At 38.5% G+C, this 22762-nt stretch overlaps 1 protein-coding gene across 1 annotated transcript in view; it reads right to left on the bottom strand.

Moving 5' to 3' along the window:
* The window catches only part of svilc (supervillin c), a 54079-nt gene that overhangs the window by 22631 nt on the left and 8686 nt on the right, over positions 1–22762 (bottom strand). Inside the window, exons 2-10 of the mRNA XM_061982290.1 lie at positions 19958–20282; positions 16837–16977; positions 16461–16640; positions 16343–16374; positions 13089–13150; positions 7610–7755; positions 2349–2574; positions 1688–2208; positions 31–184 (exon numbers count right to left, since the gene is read on the bottom strand). Of these exons, the coding sequence (XP_061838274.1) occupies positions 31–184; positions 1688–2208; positions 2349–2574; positions 7610–7755; positions 13089–13150; positions 16343–16374; positions 16461–16640; positions 16837–16977; positions 19958–20181 (1686 nt within the window). The 5' untranslated portion in view covers positions 20182–20282. The remainder of the gene's footprint in view (positions 1–30; positions 185–1687; positions 2209–2348; positions 2575–7609; positions 7756–13088; positions 13151–16342; positions 16375–16460; positions 16641–16836; positions 16978–19957; positions 20283–22762) is intronic.

Raw genomic sequence — 22762 nt, 5'->3', positions numbered from 1 at the left:
CTCCATGGCATGTCATCTTGTGCTCCTGACCTTGCCACCGATGATCATCTGGTGCACTTCACTGCTGCCATTCACTGGGGCGGCGGCGGCGGCGACGTCGTCATTGTTGTGCCTTGCAAAACAGATCACATGGCATGTATTGGAATTTTTACATTTCCAGACAATAATAACGTTTCTACCAATAAATTAAGTAGTGCCGTCAATTTATTTATTTTCTAAACCAGATTGATCACACTTTTGAGTTTGGATTCATCCGTATTAATCCCATTACTGCGGGTTTACTCTGCCAGTGTCGTTTGTCGCCAACTGCTCGTTGCACATGTACTGGTAGCGTTCTTGCTAGGGGCTGCCTGCCTGAAAAACAGGTTTTGTTTTTAGATCAGGGGTGTCCAAACTTTTACCACATTCAGAACAATTGAAGGATGCAGGGGGCCACTTTAAAACCTTTTGTACATTAAAGATACGAAACTAATATATGTAAATGTATGCTAAACAAAACATCCACGTTAACTTTGTGTTACAAGTAACAAAGGAAATTAGTGTAATATGTAATAACTAGAGTTTTCAAAAATAACAAGTTAACTCATGGCAATTAAGCTCAAGTATATTGCATTAATCATGTATAAATACAGATCAATCACGCAATAAACTTTGACTGAAAAAGCTCTTGCAACTTCTCATCTATTCAAACAATAGAATTTAATCAGTCCAAATATAAATATTTTAAGATCATTCAAATAATGCATGCAAGTAATACATTTGATTATTCCTGATTAATCTAAATTCAAACAATTTGATTGATTAATCGGAATTGTTTTTAAATTATTGTTTGACAGCACTAACAATCTAAATAATTAATTAATTGAATTTTTACAATCTGTCAAAGGCCAATAAAAAAACAAGCTGCAAAATGTATATGTCATTTAAAACTTGTTGTGCTTTGTTAAAATAATTCACCATTGCAATAAATGCAAATTACCAGTCAGTTTTCTCACAGACTCATCTTTGCACTGGCGTACGCATTGACCTGATCACTGGCCGTATAGCAACCCATGCCCCCTTTTAGGTAACAACCCACAATTAAGGTAAAGGACATGCGTTTAAATATTGGGGTGTAAATCTTTGGGCACGTAACGATTTGATAAACTTCCAATTTCAACGACGATTCGATTCAGAATCGTTTTCGAACCAACACTATTCTCGATTCAAACAGATTTTCGCAATGTGTTATTTGGTATAATAATTATAATGACACATTTTCAAAACTGGTTACAATGTTAGAAAAGCTCTTTCTGGTTGCATAAAGATGGTCTAAAGACTTATTTTTAGAAATGTATTCTTATATCAAAATTTTAAAAAATTATAATATTATTAATGTTTTAATCCATTTAAAAAAAATTATGAATCGATTTAGAATCAGGATGAATAAGAATCGCAATTCGGCTGTGAATCGATTTTTTGTGCACCCCTATTGTGTGACTTTTCTTAAGACACCAAAAAGCTCATTTTTACTTGCCCATTCTGAGTTTTGCTTCATGGTCAATGACGACACATTAGAGGATGATGTCATCAAGTGAACCCCCAATTCACCCAAGTACTGACTTCTGTCAAGTACATCTAAACCTTGAGGTTGGTTTCTGAGGTCATAAGTCACTGATTTAGGACTGGAGAGAGATTAAAAAAATACCTTTCAGTGTGTTCCAGGAAAGTAGTGGTATCTGGCGTCCTCTGATGTGGTGTCTCCTCCCGCTGATGAAGATGTACTGACAGTGGTCGCGCTGGCGTGAAGGCGATTGTCTCCCGCCTGCTTCGAGGCCTCTGCCTCCAAGGGGCAGCCATTAGGGGGCCTGCATCCTCCCCTGAAGCCTCACGTCTCGCCCTCCGCGACGTCGGCCCGTCTGTCCTCGCCTCACCTGCTCCGTCTTCGTGCGGGACAGCGCCGTTGTGTTTCTGAGGGGCGTCCATGTTGGCGCATGTTGTCCTGCAGCGCTCTGAGCGGCTCCGCTTGAGGATCCCTCTCAGACCGGGTTCGGAGTCGCAGCGCTGCATCCCCTGCTCGGCGGCCGGAACCTGTGCGGGACTGATGTCGGGTTTGGACTGGGTGAGGCGTAACTCGCTGGGCTTTAGGTTGACGGACGAGGACTGCTGTTTGTCAGACAGCTGAGAGGACAAACACAAGGCAGGAAGCTGCACCGGGACTTTCTGGAGCTGAAGACAAACACATTAAACATCATCATTTATTTACATTGTAGATTGTCACTGAAGGCATCAAAACTATGAATGAACACATGTGGAGTTATGTACTTATTACCGTCTACTTTTGATATATATATAATATCTTAGCTCACCAGGGTGACTTCCTCCACCGTGATGGGTTGGGTGCGGTAGCGGGCCCCCTTCTGCCTGCCCCTCTCCGGGGGCCCGTCGCCGTGCGCGGGTCTTGGCGTCTCCGGCAGGGAGAGTTTGTTGAAGAGTGCCAGCTTCTCGCTCACGCTCAGCTTGCAGCCCTCATCGTCGCCCTCTGATGGCTCGGCCTGTGGAGGGTCGGCCACCTCTGGTGCTGCTTGGGGCAAACTGCAGTCGAAAATACACAGCAGTATTTATCATAATATTTACTCTTATAATTAAATTATATTGCCTGATATTATTAGGTTCTTGGTGAAGTTTATAGTCGTTAATTTGAGATTGTTGACCCTTCCTTATTTGTTTAAATTTCTTTAATGTAACCTTGGTTATAGTTATGGTGTTTGTTTATTTCGAACATGCAAACAAATACAATATAATATAATATATCACATATTTCCAGTTTCTTATTACAGCATGTAAGGAAAGGAGTGTGAAGAAGCACAGCTGTTTTTACCCTACCCTTTTTCATTTCATACCAATTTCTAACGCATTTGTTTTGTAGTGAACAGTGAATACATACCGTATTTTTCGGACTATAAGTCGCAGTTTTTTTTCATAGTTTGGCCGGGGGTGCGACTTATACTCAGGAGCGACTTCTGTGTGAAATTATGAACACATTACCATAAAATATCAAATAATATTATTCAGCTCATTCACGTTAGAGACTAGACGTATAAGATTTCATTGGATTTAGCGATTAGGAGTGACAGATTGTTTGGTAAACGTATAGCATGTTCTATATGTTATAGTTATTTGAATGACTCTTACCATAATATGTTACGTTAACATAGCAGGCACGTTCTCAGTTGGTTATTTACAGTGTTGGGACAACACTGTAAATAACACTGTAACGCCGTTAGTTTCGGCGGTAACTAGTAATCTAACGCGTTATTTTTTATATTCAGTAACTCAGTTACCGTTACTACATGATGCGTTACTGCATTATTTTACGTTACTTTTTATGTAGTATAAAGTGTGTTTTATCGGAGCGCTGCTGTGTCATCGTTCTGATTCTTCTTGTGTCACAAGCCGGAGAAGAGAGACATGTGCTCTGTGTGTGGGTGTGAGTGAGTGTGGGGAGGGAGGAGAGGGGGGGTGTGTCTGATCATGGCGGAGCCAGAAGTCGAGTTTGCTAACATGGAGATATTTTCACTACTTTTCTTTTGTCAAGCACAAAGAAATTAACATTTTAGTTAAATGTAAATTGTGCTTTGGATCAAAGATCCCATCTACTGCCCAAAACAGCAATTAAAATCTGCTGAAACAAGCTACATAAGCAACATGCTTCGACGAAGCTAGTAAAGAGAGATAGAGACTCCAATGACACTTCACCTCCACCACCACCACTTAAGGATTAACTCTGCCTCTGCTCATCATTCAGCACTGAAGGTACACACACTCTGTCAATCAATGTTCCCTCTAATTGTTCATGTGTGTGAGCAAACGCAAAAACTCCCTGAGCATTCAGTGGAGCCCATGTGAGCAACATCAGACGTGCACACTGTGGCTACACCAGCAGCACACCTGTCCCAAACCTGACTAAATAACAAGTTCAATCTCCATCCATCCATCCATTTTCTACCGCTTGTCCCATTCGGGGTCGCTGGAGCCTATCTCAGCTGCATTCGGGCGGAAGGCTGTGTACACTCTGGACAAGTCCCCACCCATCGCAGGGCCAACACAGATAGACAGACAACATTCTCTTATTATTATAATCAAATGACAGCAGTCATTTCCATTTCTAATATAAGTGTTTAGGCCCACTTACAATGACAATAACAACAAATATTGTTTTTCATGAACTGTGTACTTGTATTGTTTGTCTGGGTGGAGGTCCTGCTTTGGAAATAGTTTGTACCCCTTTCAGACATTGCATTTAGTTCCCATTAAAACATTCACATGTTGCACAATGAGATATAAGCATGGGATCATGTGTACATTCCTGCAACTTCCTGTTTTTAAAAATATATTTTTATTAGTATGTATTTAATATACTAACAGCATTTAATGATTAATATTTATACATTAAGATTTCTAATAAATGACACCAGAATAAGCACACATTTGATTGGTAAATCATAGAGTAACGACCTGGAATTACACTTTATGTGTGGTGTTGGAGTTGTCCGACTTTTTGTGTGGCTGTAAACGCATCACTGGCTAAGTGCCATATGTGCATGTGTTGGCGCAAGTGAGAAAGAGCGAGCGGCTGCTGTTGATATAACAGTGATGTGTTTATGGCCGACAATAAAGAGTTTTGCTCAGTAAAGTGATGGATGTAATTCATGTCCTCAAAGCGTCTCGACAGACGTGTTATTATATTTGAACAATGATGACGAAAATGGTTTTCTCTGTCGTGTCCGTGTCGTCTCGAAAATTGTTATGCGCTTATTTTTTTATTTGATTTTGTGCGTGGCATAGATTTGCCGTGCACAAAGGACGCTTGAGCAGTGCGCAATTGCACAGGTGCGCTCCTTAGAGGGAACGTTGCTGTCAATTCTCTTATATACTCTTTCATTCTAGACTTCTAGAGTGTTTGATTATCACATCACTCTAAATGTATAGACTATAAAGTTCACAAACATAAAGAGGGATGCTAGTGGGCCAGGCCAATATTTCCTTATCTCTAAACTAAAACTGGGGAAATGTGTAGAGTGTTCTGGGCTTCAGACATGATTTTGTGTCAGAATTTCTTGAGGAAAAAATGCCTGGTTAGGCTTTGTGTATGTAGTGTGTGCCTTTCTTGCTTTACAGCTATGCTGTTATTATGCTGTTTGTTACTTATGTATGTTATGTTGCAGCTATTTAAAATAGTTTTGTCAATTTGTTCTGGCCAGAAACAAATTGGCCTTTGAAACATATCTTTGTCTTTGTGTGTTGTATGTCGACCACATTGCTTAGCAGAGTTCAGTGATACAAATGTATGTCAAGTTGATCAACACATTGTATTATTCTCCAGTGCAATAACAGTACTGAAATGAAGGCTAAAAGGGCATTAATGGGAGCTTTAAAAAAAAGAAAAAAAGAAGTAACTAAATAGTTACTTTTCACAGTAACGCATTACTTTTTGGTGTAAGTAACTGAGTTAGTAACTGAGTTATTTTTGAAATGAAGTAACTAGTAACTGTAACTAGTTACTGGTTTTCAGTAACTAACCCAACACTGGTTATTTATGCCTCATATAACGTACACTTATTCAGCCTGTTGTTCACTATTCTTTATTTATTTTAAATTGCCTTTCAAATGTCTATTCTTGGTGTTGGCTTTTATCAAATACATTTCCCAAAAAAATGCGACTTATACAGTACTCCATCGCGACTTATGTTTTTTTCCTTCTTTATTACCGTAAGTCAATTGATAGATAGATACTTGATTAAGTAAATAAATATTAAATACATAAATAAACAATAATACAAGTTCTCAATAGATAAGTAAGTTGTGATTCACAAAATGAGATGAATAAGATTATCTAATTTTTTTATAAGGTTTAAGATGTTTATCAGGATTCGTCTTTTTCCGTACTTTGTAAACACTTTGAGTGTGAACAGTTTCTTAAACTGGATCCGTTTAGTACATTGTTCATTAATGCATTCCATAATTTATTTCCACATACGGATATACTAAAGGTTTTATGTGTTGTACGTGCATACAAATGTTTTAAGTTACATTTTTCTCTAAGGTTTTCTTTTTTTGTTGAGAAGAATTGTTGTAGCAGGTTATAGTTTGCTTTGTACAGAATTTCAGCTGTTTGTAAATGCACCAAATCACTGAATTTCAATATTTTTGATTCAATAAATAGAGGGTTTGAATATACTCTAACTGATCTTTTTTGTAACACGGTTAGTGTATGAAGTGTGCTTTTGTAGTTGTTTCCCCATATTTTTACACAATAACTCAGATATGGTAACACTAGCGAACAGTAGAGAATATGAAGTGATTTTTGGTACAGAATATATTTTGCTTAAACTAATTATTGAAGTGTTTCTCGCTACCTTGTGTTGAATATTTTTAAATGAGATTTCCAGTTAATTTTATTATCCATTATTACACCCAAAATGTGATTTTATTTACCCATTCGAGGTCTACTCCGTCTATTTGTATTTGAGTTTGACTTTCTCCCTGACTGTTAAAGCATTATTTTAGTTTTACTGAGATTCAAAGATAGTCTGTTTTTGTCCACCATCTCTTTAATTTATTCATTTGTTCTGTTATTTGTATTTTGTTCTCTCCTGAACAAAACACCATCATATTGTCTGCAAATAAAACTACCTTTAAATCCTTTGTAACTTTACAAATGTCGCTTATATAGAGATTAAAAAAAACAAAAACATACTGTACATATAGAGATTAAACAATTTTGGCCCCTTTATTGATCCCTGGCGTACGACGCAAGATATATTTAGCGGTGTCGACGTATGTTCGCCGAGCTTCACATATTGCTCTTAACCAGTTCAAGACCATCCCCATACCGTTCTAGTTTGTTAATTAAGATATGATTAATCGTGTAAAAAGCTTTTGTTCGATGCATAAACACTGCAGCTGCACACTGTCTATCATCTATTGTATTGGTAACGTCTCTCTATTTCCATTAATGCCATTGATTTTGAAATGTTAGCTTTGTATCCATATTGGCTGTCTGCATGAGTTTCACTTTTATTCATTAATTTGTCCAAAAAGTTGAACATTTTTTCAATAATTGTATAGTTATTAATCTAAAACTTATAAAACAATAACTTTCCTATACTCATGTTTGTGAATTGTGAATTATATTTATATAGCACTTTTTCTCTATTGACATAAAGCGCTTTACATAGTGAAACCCAATGTCTAAGTTACATTTAAACCAGTGTGGGTGGCACTGGGAGCAGGTGGTAAAGTGTCTTGCCCAAGGACACAACGGCAGTTACTAGGATGGCGGAAGCGGGGATCGAACCTGCAACCCTCAAGTTGCTGGCAAGGCCACTCTACCAACCGAGCTATACCGTTTGCTATTCAAAGTGCTGATAAATTGCTACTCTTACTCATTTTTATATCTGATAATTAGCAGGGTTGCACACAAATTTCAATATGGAAGACATTTTGATGCAATTTCATGACGTTTCGACTTTTTGTAAACAATGAATGACTTTTAATAAGCTCATGGAAGAAGTGGGTATGACACAAGTCTATTGAATGCAACACATTTTTATCAATAAGCGCTCACCTGATGGCCACCATTTCCTCGCAGGTGATTGGTTGAGTGAGGAAGCGATGGTCATTGCCGCGGCGTGCCCTACGCTCGTGGCAGATGCTTCCCGAGCGAGGCTTGAGGAAGGCCGAGGCCTCTGGGGCGGACGTCTTTTCCATTTCCTGCAAGTAGAAATGCCAAAAAAATGATACTCGAAACTCGCTTTGTTTTGTTTATTTGTGTCAGATAAATATATTGATTATAAGATTTACATTGACACAGTGTTTGCTTAACCAAGCAAGGGTCAGTTTCAGTCAGCAGCCACAGCTTCCTAAAATATAATGAGCACAAAAATGGCAGCGAGCACTCTTGATCTATTTGGAAGGGTCGAGGGCGCGCAGGAGAAGCAGCTGGCTGCCAGGCGGGAGCGTCATGGCCGCCAAACCTCACGGTGTAACCCAAGTGGGGCCGTCTTCGGTTACTCGCCTCGCCTGGCTCCACTAATTATAACTTTGCCCCTACGGTCGTCCGTGGCAACACAGCGCATGTAAAATTTTCACCTAAACGCTAAAAGGTTTTGGACGGCACTTTAGCGTCGGACTGCTGCACCTGTTGGAGCGCATCACGTCATCATCCTGCATGCTCAAGGCACGTCTGGACTTTAGGTTGAGCAGCTGACGTGACAACTGCTGGCAGATTTCTACTCGCCATACATCGCAACATAACGTTAGCTTTGCAGATTAAGAAAGCGTAGGGAGGCCGCACACGCCTCAGTCCCCCGTGGTGGCTATTTTTTTAACCTTTGTTTATCTGGGAATATCCTCTCCAGATTAAGAATTTCTTTTACAAGGGAGTCCTGCAACACACATTCATTCATACACCAGTGTGGGAGGCACTGGGAGCAAGGCGGGTGAAAGTCTTGCCCAAGGACACAACGGCAGTAACTAGGATGGTAGAACCTGGATTTGTACCAGGAACCCTCAAGTTTCTGAACTACTGCCATGTGAGCCACGCCAACCCTATTTCTGAAATCATACTGGGAAAACTGTAAGATGGAAGGTGGTTTATTTGGGGGCAGGATCTGCATCGTTAACATCAATTAAGAGCCTTACAATGTCTAAGATATGTTCACAATGCAGGGTATAATGCCTGCATCGTTTGTTTGTTGTTAAAGGGGAACTGCATTTTTTTTGGAATTTTGCCTATCGTTCACAATCTTTATGAGAGACAAGAACACATATATTTTTTCTTTACGATTTAAAAAAATGCTTCAATGATGCGGCTAATGGGAGTCACCGTTGTAGCCTTCAAAGTTCTTCAAAACCCACCGCTTTATATATGTAATGTAATGTAATGTAAATTATATTTATATAGCGCTTTTCTCTAGTGACTCAAAGCGCTTTACATAGTGAAACCCAATATATAAGTTACATTTAAACCAATGTGGGTGGCACTGGGAGCAGGTGGGTAAAGTGTCTTGCCCAAGGACACAACGGCAGTGACTAGGATGGCAGAAGCTGGGATCGAACCTGCAACCCTCAAGTTGCTGGCACGGCCACTCTACCTACCGAGCTATACCGCCCCTGTCAGATAAATATATATAAAATATATACACTGCAAATATATACATGCATAATGTAGTAACAGACACGTTCATAACAATATGTAATATGTTCAATATTTACCGTATTTTGGTCATTTTAAGCATTACTGGAACTGATTTCCTCGGCGCATTTATTTCCGTTTTCATAGCAGTGCACTTCCGACAGCAAATGTGTGTTCCTACTTCCGGAAAAAAAATGTGTTTTCTAATAACGGACTTGGTAACAGACAACGAAGGTGACTACTTTTAGACACATGAGGATTCACAATCTTATCTTATTTAAGCTGAATATATGGAGGATGAACTGCTGGTTATAGAAGTGAGCAGGAACAAAGGGTGAAACATTGGAGCAGACGGAAGCCGAGAGAGTGAGGTCAGCGTGACTTTGACGTTGTAAATGTGGAACTTTGAGCCATGCTTTTTTGACATACCGTATTTTTCGGACTATAAGTCGCAGTTTTTTTCTTAGTTTGGCCGGGGGTGCGACTTATACTCAGGAGCGACTTATGTGTGAAATTATTAACACATTACCGCAAAATATCAAATAATATTATTTAGCTCATTCACGTAAGAGACTAGACGTATAAGATTTCATGGGATTTAGCGATTAGGAGTGACAGATTGTTTGGTAAACGTATAGCATGTTCTATATGTTATAGTTATTTGAATGACTCTTACCATAATATGTTACGTTAACATACCAGGCACGTTCTCAGTTGGTTATTTATGCGTCATATAACGTACACTTATTCAGTCTGTTGTTCACTATTCTTTATTTATTTTAAATTGCCTTTCAAATGTCTATTCTTGGTTTGGGTTTTATCAAATAAATTTCCCCAAAAAATGCGACTTATTCTCCAGTGCGACTTATATATGTTTTTTTCCTTCTTTATTATGCATTTTCGACCGGTGCGACTTATACTCCGGAACGACTTATACTCCGAAAAATACGGTATATGGAGTGCTTACCCAAAATAAACCGGAAAAAACGTCCCCGTTGTGCTGGACCAAACGCACAACTGTCCATTGAGAGTTACTTTAATATTGATCATGATCCATGCAACACGGCATGCGTGTTATTAACTACTGTTGGGCTGGCTGTGTACAAACAAATGAAATGTGGGCTAATACTTTAAAGATACTGTAATATGATTGTTCATGTTTTTCAGTCAGTACAGATTGGTGTCCTATCGCATTGTGTTGTGTTTTACAAACTCAAATGCGATTTGGGTGCTTACGTAAAAGCTAGCTTATCTCTTGCCGTAGCTAGCTTTTACGGCTCAGTGGCATTTGTGGCAATTTCTGAGATATCAGTCAACATTGTGTTAAGAGAATTATTTGGCAAAAGTCATTAAAAAGAAAGAGTGAAATCGTTTTGGCTCTCGCAGTGTGAATATAGCTGAAATATAATGTAGTTGTCGCGTTTTCCTTTGTTTCTTGCATTGAATAAAGGGAGCACAGTCCATCTCCTAAGTCAAAAAGCTTGTATGTTAAACATACTCAGCCAATAAATCAGATTCTGATTCCTATAATATATATTGACATGAGAAGCAATAGCGTAATAGTGTATAGTTGACACATACAGATAAATAAATAAACATAGTCTTTGAGGGAGGGGGGTGGGGGTGCGTGAAAAAAGTCTGTGCCATAGTTAAATTTAACTGTGAGCAAGTTTCTAACAGCCCCTTTCGTGCATCCGTCCATCCATTTTCTACCGCTTGTCCCGTTCATGCAGTGTGTCTTCAATAAGGCGGGGTGTGTCGTGAGGGGTCGGTGGAAGAGGGCTGTGGGAGGCAATAGCATGATAGCAACTTTAGTCTTAGTAAACTATATAAAAGATAAAGATGAACTTCAGGGGGAACGTGAAAAAGTATTTCACTTGGGTGGGGGCGTGACAGAAAATAATAGAAAAACACTGCCTACACTTATTGAGAGCATGGCCGTAACTACAATTAAGGACACAGAGGTCATGTCCTTGATCATTTTCTAAGTGACAAAAAGAAGATGATATTACTGACTGCAAATGTACTTTGTGTAGGACATTGTGTGCGCTGGACTGTACAGTGCCTGTGCATCACCATGCGGTAGGTCATCCTCTCACAATATACAATCTTTAATCATGCACAGCCACCTACAACTCCTGCAACGTAACTCAATGAAGTCCACATATACTATAAACATCATCTGAATCGAAATGTGCTGTCAACAAAACATTAACATTAAATTGTACTGACGTAACTAATGTTGGTTTCACCTGAATGAAATTGATGTGAAACGCTGTTGGGAAAAATACCGTTTGTCTCTTCACAGAGATCAAGCCCGCCTGCCCTAAACTTAGCAGTGCGTAAGTCGTCGCGATCCGAGGGGGGGCCCGTTTTGCGTAAAGAAGCAAATGTCAAATGTAAATTATTGGATGACAAGGTGCCTCATAAATGTTTACCTCAAACGTACTCATGGTCCACATCATGAAGTCCACATCACTTATGAGAATAAGAATATCTCAGACTTCCGGTAGCTCTTGTGGCGCACGTCATTAATACCCAGTTGCCAAACAGAAGGGTGTATGTTCGATCCCCGTTCATAGTTAAAAATAGAGTAAGGTTTACAATTTTTGTTTTAATGATGTTAAAATTGTTTATTACGCTAAACTTCAGCATATCAATAAAGAAGTTGACTGTTAGAATATCATGCTGATTGTCAAAGATGTTAGATAATATAACACGTGATAGTTCTACCTCAATAGCTGTGTTTCCATTGCAGTTTTTCGCGAAATAAGAGTGATACTTTTAAAATTTCGATAAAGTACATTTGTGACTTGTATGTGTTTCTATTAAAGGATGTTTTGCGTCATGAGCTATAATTCTCGTAAAATCTCATCCCGCGAAACTCCACTTTGAGGAAGACATTGCAGCCACCGCTGTTGCCGTGATGTCAATAGAAGATTACAGCAGCGGGTGATTGGCTAAGGCAATGTCCTTACGGCCCCCTTGACATTGTTCTTGCATGTGGGTGTCTCAGAGTCTGCGGGTTGGCTTTTATTCCCGGAAAGGGACCTGCGAGACGGACCGGTGCGGTGGTGCCGCCTCGTTTGCCCCCGGCCAACTGATAGGATGTGAGACCAAGACTACCCGTCTTGCCCTAGTTGTCCTGGTTTGGTGTTTAGGTAACCTCTAAATGCGAAAAAAAAGTATTTCCATCATGCTTTTGCTAAACACTTCAATATCAAAACGTCTCAAAAACCACCTCATGAGAGTGCAAACATTTTTTAGCAATATTTGAGAGGTTTTTCGAAATTACCAGCTTCTTATTGCAATTTTTAAGTTTTGCGCATTTCTAGGGGTAATGAAAGCTTTTGGTATTCTGGAAATTCATTGTGTTGCTCAGGGTAATATTTATATGGTGCTGGGATACAGCCTTTCAAAGCTCCTCCTTTTTAACCTCTGTATTTGTCAAATCACAGTTTTAGCCCTATTTGAGAGTGCTCGTAAAATCTTGTTTCAGTGGAAGTAATATTTTCTCTGATATAGTAGCTGTTGTGGGACCCTGTTAGGAAAATGTACCGGTAATGCAATTGGAGACAATTATAAAAAGGGCGTGACATCATGATGGCCAGCTACCATGGCTCACAATAAAAAAGGGGAAGTGACTCACTTGAAGTTCACACTGGAAGAATGAGCAGAGTTTAGTCGTAAATGATGTCTGGATGAGTAGGATTAATTTGCTGATAGGCGCTGCGGTTGTGGCCAGAGGAGTTCATTGAGGTTTTAGAACTAAATGTCATTCAGAGCAGCATCCTCTATTAATACGGTCGTGACGGTGCAAGAGTGAGTGTGGTTGCCACAGCAGGGGGAGGCGTGTGAAGTTATGAATAGCAATCAGAGTCTTGTTTCAACTTTGGAGACAAAGACTTACTTTAAATAAAGACATCTTGGCCGCCACGCTCATCTGGGCTCTTTCGTCTGTTTTCACGTCTGCTGCGGGACAAAAAGAGGAAGAGTCAGACAGAGTTTCCGGCAAAGAGTCCCAGTTTGGCCTCGGTGCATATTTGCTCCATCAATTCAAAGCGGTGCTTGTGGTTTTGTCATCTTTTATAGGCGAATATGGCTTTGTTCGTAAATCTGCCAACACCGACAACATTATTATGGCCCTAATTCAACCTAATTCAAATGATATAACAGGACTGTCAATTTAGAAAGAAATGTGTCATATCTTACACACTCCACCAGGAGGTACATGGACGTGCCAGGGTTTGTCCGTCTGTCTATGCAGCCAGAACACTGCCAGTAAGATTTGGTGTCGAAAAAAGAAATTAACACTGTAGAAAAAGTTGTATTGGAAACCAAAACAAGTTTTGGCAACAAATAAATACAAACACGAAAAAATACAATATATACGGTGGATAATTTTTTGTTTTCGATGCCAATATTAATATTTTTGTACACTTTTATTTATTGTGTGCGTTTCAAAGGTTTTTCTCGTCTCTTTTTTACGGTTTTGCTTCTTTTTTTACGGTTTCAAACTAATGGCAGTGTTTTAGCATGAGGGGCGTGTGCCTGTGGGCGGACCTTACAACACGTTTACCCGGAAGCAGTTTTACGAGACTGTAAAAACACCGTAGAAGAAGAAAGGAGAACAAATGGCGTCTAAATCAAGTGTATAAGTTATATGATATCTTCATGTTATCCTAGCCGTACTTTGAGGATGTCGTATAAGCGGTACAGAAACTGATTATGTATTTTTAAATTATCCATGTTTGTCTCGATATAGCCATGTTATTTGGCGAAACTCCATATTCCCGAGCGCGGCCACCGCTGCTGCTCACTGCTCCCCTTACCTCCCAGGGGTTGCAACAAGGGGATGGGTCAAATGCAGAGAGTAATTTCACCACACCTAGCTTTAACTTATATGGAACATATATACTTTGTTACATTCCCACGCAGAGAAAAGATTAACTTTAAAATGCAAGTGTAGCTGCATTTATTCATTTAAAACATTAAACACCAAACATGAAAGCTTGGTGTTACGAGAGTAACCAATTTGTGTTAAAATACGAGACTTCGACTTTCGTAATGTTCAACGACTTGCGGCGGTTCTTCCTCTTGTTGCCCCGGGAGGGAGCCTCATATCCAGGCTGTGGAGACAAACCTCATGCACGGAACTTTTTTCAGCGTTTGGAAGTAAAACTTTACATGTGATCTCTTTTTCTTTCTACGTTTACATCTAAATAGGTGGACTCATGTCTTATTGTGTGTCTTATTGTGTCTTATTGTAAAAGATACAGTATCTTATTTTGACTGTAAAAATTAACAATGTGCTGAAACTACTGCTATTGTGATGCATTTTCTTGCCTTTATCGCAAATAATACCAAATAGGGGAATGCATTCAGATATCCTAAATAATATTTCACATAATATTTACATTTAAAGTACAACCTACAACATATTTTTAAAACAACTGCTATAATGTAGAGCTGTGGGATTATATACAATATTTTTTTAAATAGCCTGGACTTTACATATAAACAGTTTTATTAACAATTACATTAAAACATCTTTAAAAATAATATCTGAGTAGTACTTTGTGATTTTGCTGTATTTAATTCAACAAGAAAGACCAAAAAGATCTCTGCCTTTGTGGGACATCTGGACTTCCTTCACGGGTGTGTTTCTGAGACGATATCCAACTACAGAACATCGTCATCGAGTGAGCAAAGCTGATGCTTGACTGTTAGATTTGATATAAAAATTAAGCAATTATATAATAAATCCTTCATAAACTGTATCATAACTAATAAATATGAGTCATTGCTTTAAAGTTATTTTATTTGCTTTGTAAAAAGAATTTATACGGTACATAGAAATAAATTAAACATTTAATAAATAACAGAAATATATCCTAATAACCACTTAGTGCTGAAATCAAATGCATATATCAAACCAATTGTGAAAGTAACAAAGTTGACCAGAGTTCTTTACGAAGTAGTCAGAGTATTAAAAGTAGGTCACTGTGTTATGTTTTCAAATACAAGATTTCTTTCTGAGCAGGAGATGAATCTGCTGACAGCAGCACATACAGTACAGGCCCACTCAAGATAAATGTAAAAAAGTACTTTTGCTTCATAATTTCATGTTTTGAAGCTTTTTTAAACTCCTTTCTTCTTCTACAGTGTTTTACTTGATGCAAATATTTATTAAGGTGGTCCCATATCTCCATTTTATATTTGTACATTTTTCAAAAATACTTTTTAAGGCCATTTCCATGCAAACAGAATGAGCTTTTCCAACCTGTAACCTGTTTTGAAAAGGTTCATTATAATTATTATACCAAATATGGCTAGAATCTGTTTAAATCGAGTATCGATTCCGAATCGTATTGTCACCCCAGGATTCGAATTGGATTGAATCATTAGGTGTTGTAATGTTTACAATGGCCATTAATTTGAATACAGTTGTACCTTGTTTATTGTTAGACACCCGCATCAAAAGAGAAGACAAAAAACGAATCGTACAAAAAGTAAAGCAATTTTTCCCACTCATAATAATGTAAATCCAATTATTGCCTTCCGGATAGAAAAGTGACATTCACAAACGAATCCAGTCATTTGATCGGTTCTTTTAAGTGAACCATTACAACCGATTCGAAGTTGTGAGCCGTATTTATGTACATACAATGTCACCTGACGGACAACTGGACTAAACATTGTAACTTTTTGAAATAATTTTTAGTTTGAATTGTTTTTGCTTTTTTATTCTTATTTTATTTAGTTACTTTTTAAAAAATTCCGATTCACTTTTATGGTCCATCGTTGTGATGTAGGTCAAGAGTACACATACTAGGTAGGGTAGTACAATTTTGTATTAAATTTTTATTATGTTCAAATTTTATTTACAGTTTTATTTACATTTTATTCATACTTAATAAAAAGCTTCAAAGTTATTCCTAAGAGAGAAAATTCAAAATAATGATATCACTGTCACTTATAAAAAAATATAAAAAAATGTTTTCAATTAGTTTTTATAATCGATTCTTGAAAATTATGAATCGATTTAGAATTGAGATGGAAAAAATTACGGTTCGGATGTGAATCGATTTTTGTGCATCCCTAATTAGCACCACAGTGTATGATAAAACCCTAGTTTGTGTATGTGGTGTCCATTAAATTTACCTTCACTCTTCTCTTCCTCGGCATCCACCGGCCTAGAAGAGAAGCAAAATGACATCACAAAATATGACTGAGGGCGCTGGCTGGATAACACCAAGTGGTCGAGCGCCCCAACACCTACCCGCTAGTATGCTCCATCTCATTGGCCGTGATCGGCTGAGTCCTGAAACGCTCGTTGTTCTTGCGGGCGCCGCTCGACCCGCAGGGGAGGTAACGTCTGGTGCGGCGGCGGTGAGCCCCGTCTGAGGCCGGCTTCACCGCCAGGTCCAGAGAGGAAGTGGCTCGGCCGTCATCCGCACAGCTAACACACACACACACACACACACACACACACACACACACACACACACACACAGAGGGAGGACATCGGTTTTTAGTATGGAAGAAAATGTGACCTATTGTCAAAATGTGTTGTGGGCACCCTTCTATATTATGGCACCCTTCTGTTAGGTTGCCTACACACATCTAAGTACAAATGTCATGAAGGTGAGGCGTACGCTTTGTCCGACGTCTCTTCACCACTTTCAGCCTGCTGTAGAAGAGCACTCTTCAGCTGGCCGACTGACACCCGAGTGTGGAGCTGCTGGACTTGGTGCCCCTCCCCTCCTGGCATGTTGGCACAGTCCTGAGAACCCTTCCTGAGTGGGTGCAGAGGCAGACAGGGAGATGTAGTCATGGCAACACTGAGCATGGCAACTACCCTAAATGTATATACAGTAACTGTATTAAAAGCAAACACCCTTTTGGCCACATTGTGGTTTTTTTGTGATTGTTGCGGCCTAAAATGCTTGAACAAATAACTGTATTGATGTTTAACTCGTTTTAACACACATACCGTATTTTTCTGACTATAAGTCGCAGTTTTTTTCATAGTTTGGCCGCGGGTGTGACTTATACTCAGGAGCGACTTATGTGCGAAATTATTAACACATTACCGTAAAATATCAAATAATATCATTCACGTAAGAGACTAGACGTATAAGATTTCATGGGATTTAGCGATTAGGAGTGACAGATTGTTTGGTAAACGTATAGCATGTTCTATATGTTATAGTTATTTGAATGACTCTTACCATAATGTTATGTTAACATACCAGTTGGTTATTTATGCCTCATATAACGTACACTTATTCAGCCTGTTGTTCACTATTCTTTATTTATCTTAAATTGCCTTTCAAATGTCTAGTCTTGGTGTTGGGTTTTATCAAATAAATTTCCCCCAAAAAGTGCGACTTATGTTTTTTTTCCTTCTTTATTATGCATTTTCGGCCGGTGCGACTTATACTCCAGAGCGACTTATACTCCGAAAAATGCGGTACTTAAAAGTAGACACTGGATGGCATTGTCTAATTTAGAGGTGTCCAAAGCGAAGCACGGGGGCCATTTGCGACACGCAGCTAACTTATTAAACGACTGCGGCACATTCTAAAAATACTATTACAAAAAAAACATTACAAAAGTGGAATGAAAGAGCATAGAGGTGAAATGTAACAAGAAAAAGTTGCAATGTTGACTCTAATAACAATGTCGCATGCAGGCAGATTTTTAAGGCCAATTAGTTTTTATCAAATTTTACACTTTTTTTTTTTTTAGAACATATTGTATATTTTGTGTGGTTGCCATAAATAAACATTTTGTATTACAAAAAGGGGTATTAAACAAACAAATAAAAAAAACATTTTAAAACGTGTCTAAATTGTAAAAAAAAAAAAACATTTTCTTAATGCATGACTTTTTTAACAATTTTTTGACAAAACAGTTTTTTGAGGGCATACAACATTAAAAATAAATGAATAAAACTGATGTAGAGATCTAAGCTTAGAAAAAAAAAAAAATATATATATATATATATATATATATATATATATATATATTAGGGCTGCAACAACTAATCGATTAAATCAATTAAAATCGATTATAAAAATAGTTGCCGATTAATTTAATCATAGATTCGTTGGATCTACGCTATGCGCATGCGCAGAGGCTTTTTTTTTTTTTTTTTTTTTTTTTTTAAATAAACCTTTATTTATAAACTGCAACATTTACAAACAGCTGAGAAACAATAATCAAAATAAGTATGGTGCAAGTATGCTGTTTTTTTTCCCAATAAAATACTGGATAGGACAGAAATGTAGTTTGTCTGTTTTATCCGATTATTAATCGATTAATCGAAGTAATAATCGACAGATTAATCGATTATCAAATTAATCGTTAGTTGCAGCCTTAATAAATATATACACAGTATATTAATTATTTTTTAACATTTCATGACAGAGGGTCTCCGGGTCCCATGGAACAAACTTGAGGGGAGCCCAAAAGGTTAATTGGTGTATTGGTTTGAAAATGAAAAATGTCAAAATGGCCCCCGCATTGCATTGATTTTTCAGTGTGCTTCCCTCAGTTGAAAAAGTTTCATCACCACTGTTCTAATTAATGCACTTAAATTCATCGTAACTAATGATAGCAAGAATTAATTATGATTATAGAAAGAAACACCATAATTTGTGTTGGTAAATGAGGAAAAAATATGAGATTATCGTCACACTTAAATTTCTATAACATGTAAATGTTGCAAGGGCAGCATTACAAAAGAAAATAGATTAACAAGGAATAAACAACGAGATAAAGATTTATATACAACATTACCCAGAAGGCTTAGCGCTGTAGACAGGAACAGGAAGTAGGTCTAAATTACACGGGAGAATGACAATTGCGCCGTCTGATCAATAAAGAGTTGATATATTGTTCCACGTTGCTGTTCCTGCTACATCAACAAAAGAAACAAACATGAGTTTTGATTTAACAGTTGACATGCGCGCTTGAGCGATGCTCAGAGACCAATTTGATTGGGGAAAATGACGCTGATTAGCAAAATTGTGCGTGGAAGTTGCGGGCATTGGACGAGTTTGAGATGTTGCGCATAATTTGCGGGGATTGGTTCAATTTGCGTGAACTGGCGCGATGGTAACATCGCAAAATACTGGAAGGACTTTATAATCCTCATGAGATGACAGACATGTTAATGTTGGCTGTGTTAACGCTTGTGTGTGCGTGCGTGCGTGCGTGCGTGCGTGCGTGCGTGCGTGCGTGTGTGTGTTTTTAAACGCACCGGATGGCTTTAAAGTGGGTCACACTGGTTTATACTTAGAAATTTGCAGAGCAATGACTGCAATTAATTTAAATAGATAAACTTTTAACATCCACATAAGCAAAAATCTATGCTGTATTAATTTCATAAATAAAAAAAAATCTAACTTTTGACTTATCTTTGTAGTTTAAACATATTTTCTAAATCTTGTGGCACAATATCACACAAGTCTTAACATTTAAAAAAAATACAAAAAAATTATCAAGTTTTATATAAAATGTATTTTTTTTAAATATAAAATAAAAAACAAATAATAAAATTATAAATAAAAAAATACATTCAAAACTATTCAAGTTATTAGATTATGATTTGTTTCAGTCAAAATATGATGTTTAAAAAAAAAAAATGGTAGGCATCAGAAGCCATGTTTGGTTTTCTTTGTTAGTGCTCTTAATCAAAGTTGGCTTAAAGGGGGACAAAACACAGTTAGTCATTGACAATATTTACAATTGCTGATATTAATGACTCACCCTTTGGAGCCGGTGGGTTCTGAAAGAGGGTCCGACCCATTCTGGACGCCGTGCATCTTTCCGTTCACTTCCTGGCCATGTGAGCGGGGGTCCGTCACCTCTCTGTTCACCCGCTGGGGGGTCAAGTCCTCCATGTTGCCGAAGCGCTCGGCCAGTTCCCGCCTCCTCTCCGCCTTGTAGCGGGCGATCCGCTCCGACCTGGGCTCCAGGACCAGCTCCTCCATGGCGTCCCTCTCAAGGATTCAGTTCAAAAAGCATTTAAAAAGGGCCTCAAAGAAAAGGGGTCTCCCATGGGACTCCAAGACACATCCATCAATAGAGGGTCCTAAATGAGAAATACAACTGGACTTCATCAACCCTCCTCACTCTCTCTCTCTCTGTGGCAAGTAAGCTGAGCTTCAGCATGCTGGAATCTCCCATTGCACTGAAACACAACACCAAAAGATCCTCTACGGCCCACACAGGCCTGCCTCGTGAGTCTGCACCCTCGCCGTTTCACAACGCACAAGCAATTTAATCCACACGCTTAACACCGAGCACCCCACTGGTGCCCCCCAATCTCAGGTAGTCGGGTTTTCAATAAATAGACATTTTTTCCCCAACTATATGTACGGAATGTTACAATATGAATATTACATATCACGGTTACTGCGACCAAAATGATTGCGGTTATCATTATCATCACGGTATAGTTGAATGTGCTTATACACACACTGAAATCTACCAAATGTTTTTTCATAACTAAGATTGGTTACACTTTAGTATGGGGAACATATTCACCATTAATTAGTTGCTTATTAACATGCAACTTAGTAACATATTGGTTCTTAATTAGTCATTATTAAGTACTTATTAATGCCTTCTTCTGCATGACCTTATTATACAACCAGTAAGCCATTAACTAAGAGTCTTCCCTCAATAACCTCAGAATTATTGCTTATTAGTAACCCTAACCCTTATATGTTCCCCTAATAACTCTAAATTAAGTCTTTGTTACTTAGAATATGTTCCCCATACTAAAGTGTTAACCTAAGATTATTAGAAACTGTTAGAGAAGCCACTATTTAGCATGTTTTGTGTTTCTTATGCTTTACTCATAGTTAAAGTTAAAGTACCAATGATTGTCACACACACACTAGGTGTGGCGAAATTATTCTCTGCATTTGACCAATCACCCTTGATCACCTCCTGGGAGGTGAGGGGAGCAGTGAGCAGCAGCGGTGGCCGCGCCTGGGAATCATTTTTGGTGATTTAACCCCCAATTCCAACCCTTGATGCTGAGTGCCAAGCAGGGAGGTAATGGGTCCCATTTTTATAGTCTTTGGTATGACTCGGCCGGGGTTTGAACTCACAACCTACCGATCTCAGGGCGGACACTCTAACCACTAGGCCACAGAGTGTTTTAGTATTCTCTGTTTTAAAGGCTAAGCTTTAATTGTTTTAAATATTGATTTGGACTGTGCCACGTTAAGATTTATTTACCGTAAATGAAAAGTGCATAACAAGTAAAATCTATTGTTGTTTATCACTTCTGCCAGGCGCTGTGGTGTCCTCTGTTCAGCGGTCCTTGAACACACCGTAAAAACACCTATATATAGAACGATCACTAAATATATATATATATACATATATATATATATATATATATATATATAAAATAAATACTTGACTTTCAGTGAATTCTAGCTATATATATATATATATATATATATATACACACACACACACACACATATACATATATATACATATACATATATATATATATATATATATATATATATATATATATATATATATATATATATATACACACACACATAAATAAAATAAATACTTGAATTTCAGTGTTCATTTATTTACACATATACACACATAACACTCTGCTCTACTCATTGTTGTAATTGAAAGTGCAATGCTTTGCAGCCAGTAGGACAGCCTTTGAAGGAGCGTAGGTATGGGCAGTGTAATATTCTGGGTTGGAGTCAATAACCAGGCGAGGTGATGAAGTTACGTCTCTTTACTTCATACTTCAGAACCGACTCCCACGCTTGCCGTCAGGGTGCGCAATACAACGTAAATCGTTGGCCAACCAAAATGTAACCACAGAACACTATACGGTATAGTGTTCTGTGGTTACTTTTTGGTTGGCCAAGCGGACGGGATAAATAATAAATGATAAATGGGTTATACTTGTATAGCGCTTTTCTACCTTCAAGGTACTCAAAGCACTTTGACAGTATTTCCACATTCACCCATTCACACACACATTCACACACTGATGGCGGGAGCTGCCATGCAAGGCGCTAAACAGCAGCCATCAGGAGCAAGGGGTGAAGTGTCTTGCCCAAGGACACAACGGACATGACTAGGATGGTAGAAGGTGGGGATTGAAACCCAGATGACAGGCTGTCCGCACTCAGGTCCGCACGGACCTGGAGGGGGCGTGCCTTAAATCCGGCTGGAAATCGGGAGAAATTCGAGAGAATGGTTGTCCCGGGAGATTTTCGGGAGAGGCACTGAAATTCGGGAGTCTCCCAGAAAATTCAGGAGGGTTGGCAAGTATGCCACCGCCAGACGATGGACCCTGTGCTGTTTTTCTTGGGAATTAATTATTCCTTCATTTGTTACCAGATTCACATCTTTCTTTCTCTCGTATTACTACTCGCACCGCTCCGCTAGCATCACAGCTAACGTTACCCATGCCGCTACCTCTCTGCTCCGCGAGGGCGTATGACGTGACACGCGCGACAGTATGTGACGTATGTAAGAAGGTGCGCTTGTTTTATGTCTCTGTGAGAAGAA

The sequence above is a fragment of the Nerophis lumbriciformis genome, linkage group LG24, assembly GCF_033978685.3.
Source record: "Nerophis lumbriciformis linkage group LG24, RoL_Nlum_v2.1, whole genome shotgun sequence".
In the NCBI taxonomy this organism is placed as follows: domain Eukaryota; kingdom Metazoa; phylum Chordata; class Actinopteri; order Syngnathiformes; family Syngnathidae; genus Nerophis; species Nerophis lumbriciformis.
Note: the sequence above shows the minus strand (reverse complement) of the source record. Positions and strands in the feature narration are given on the sequence as shown.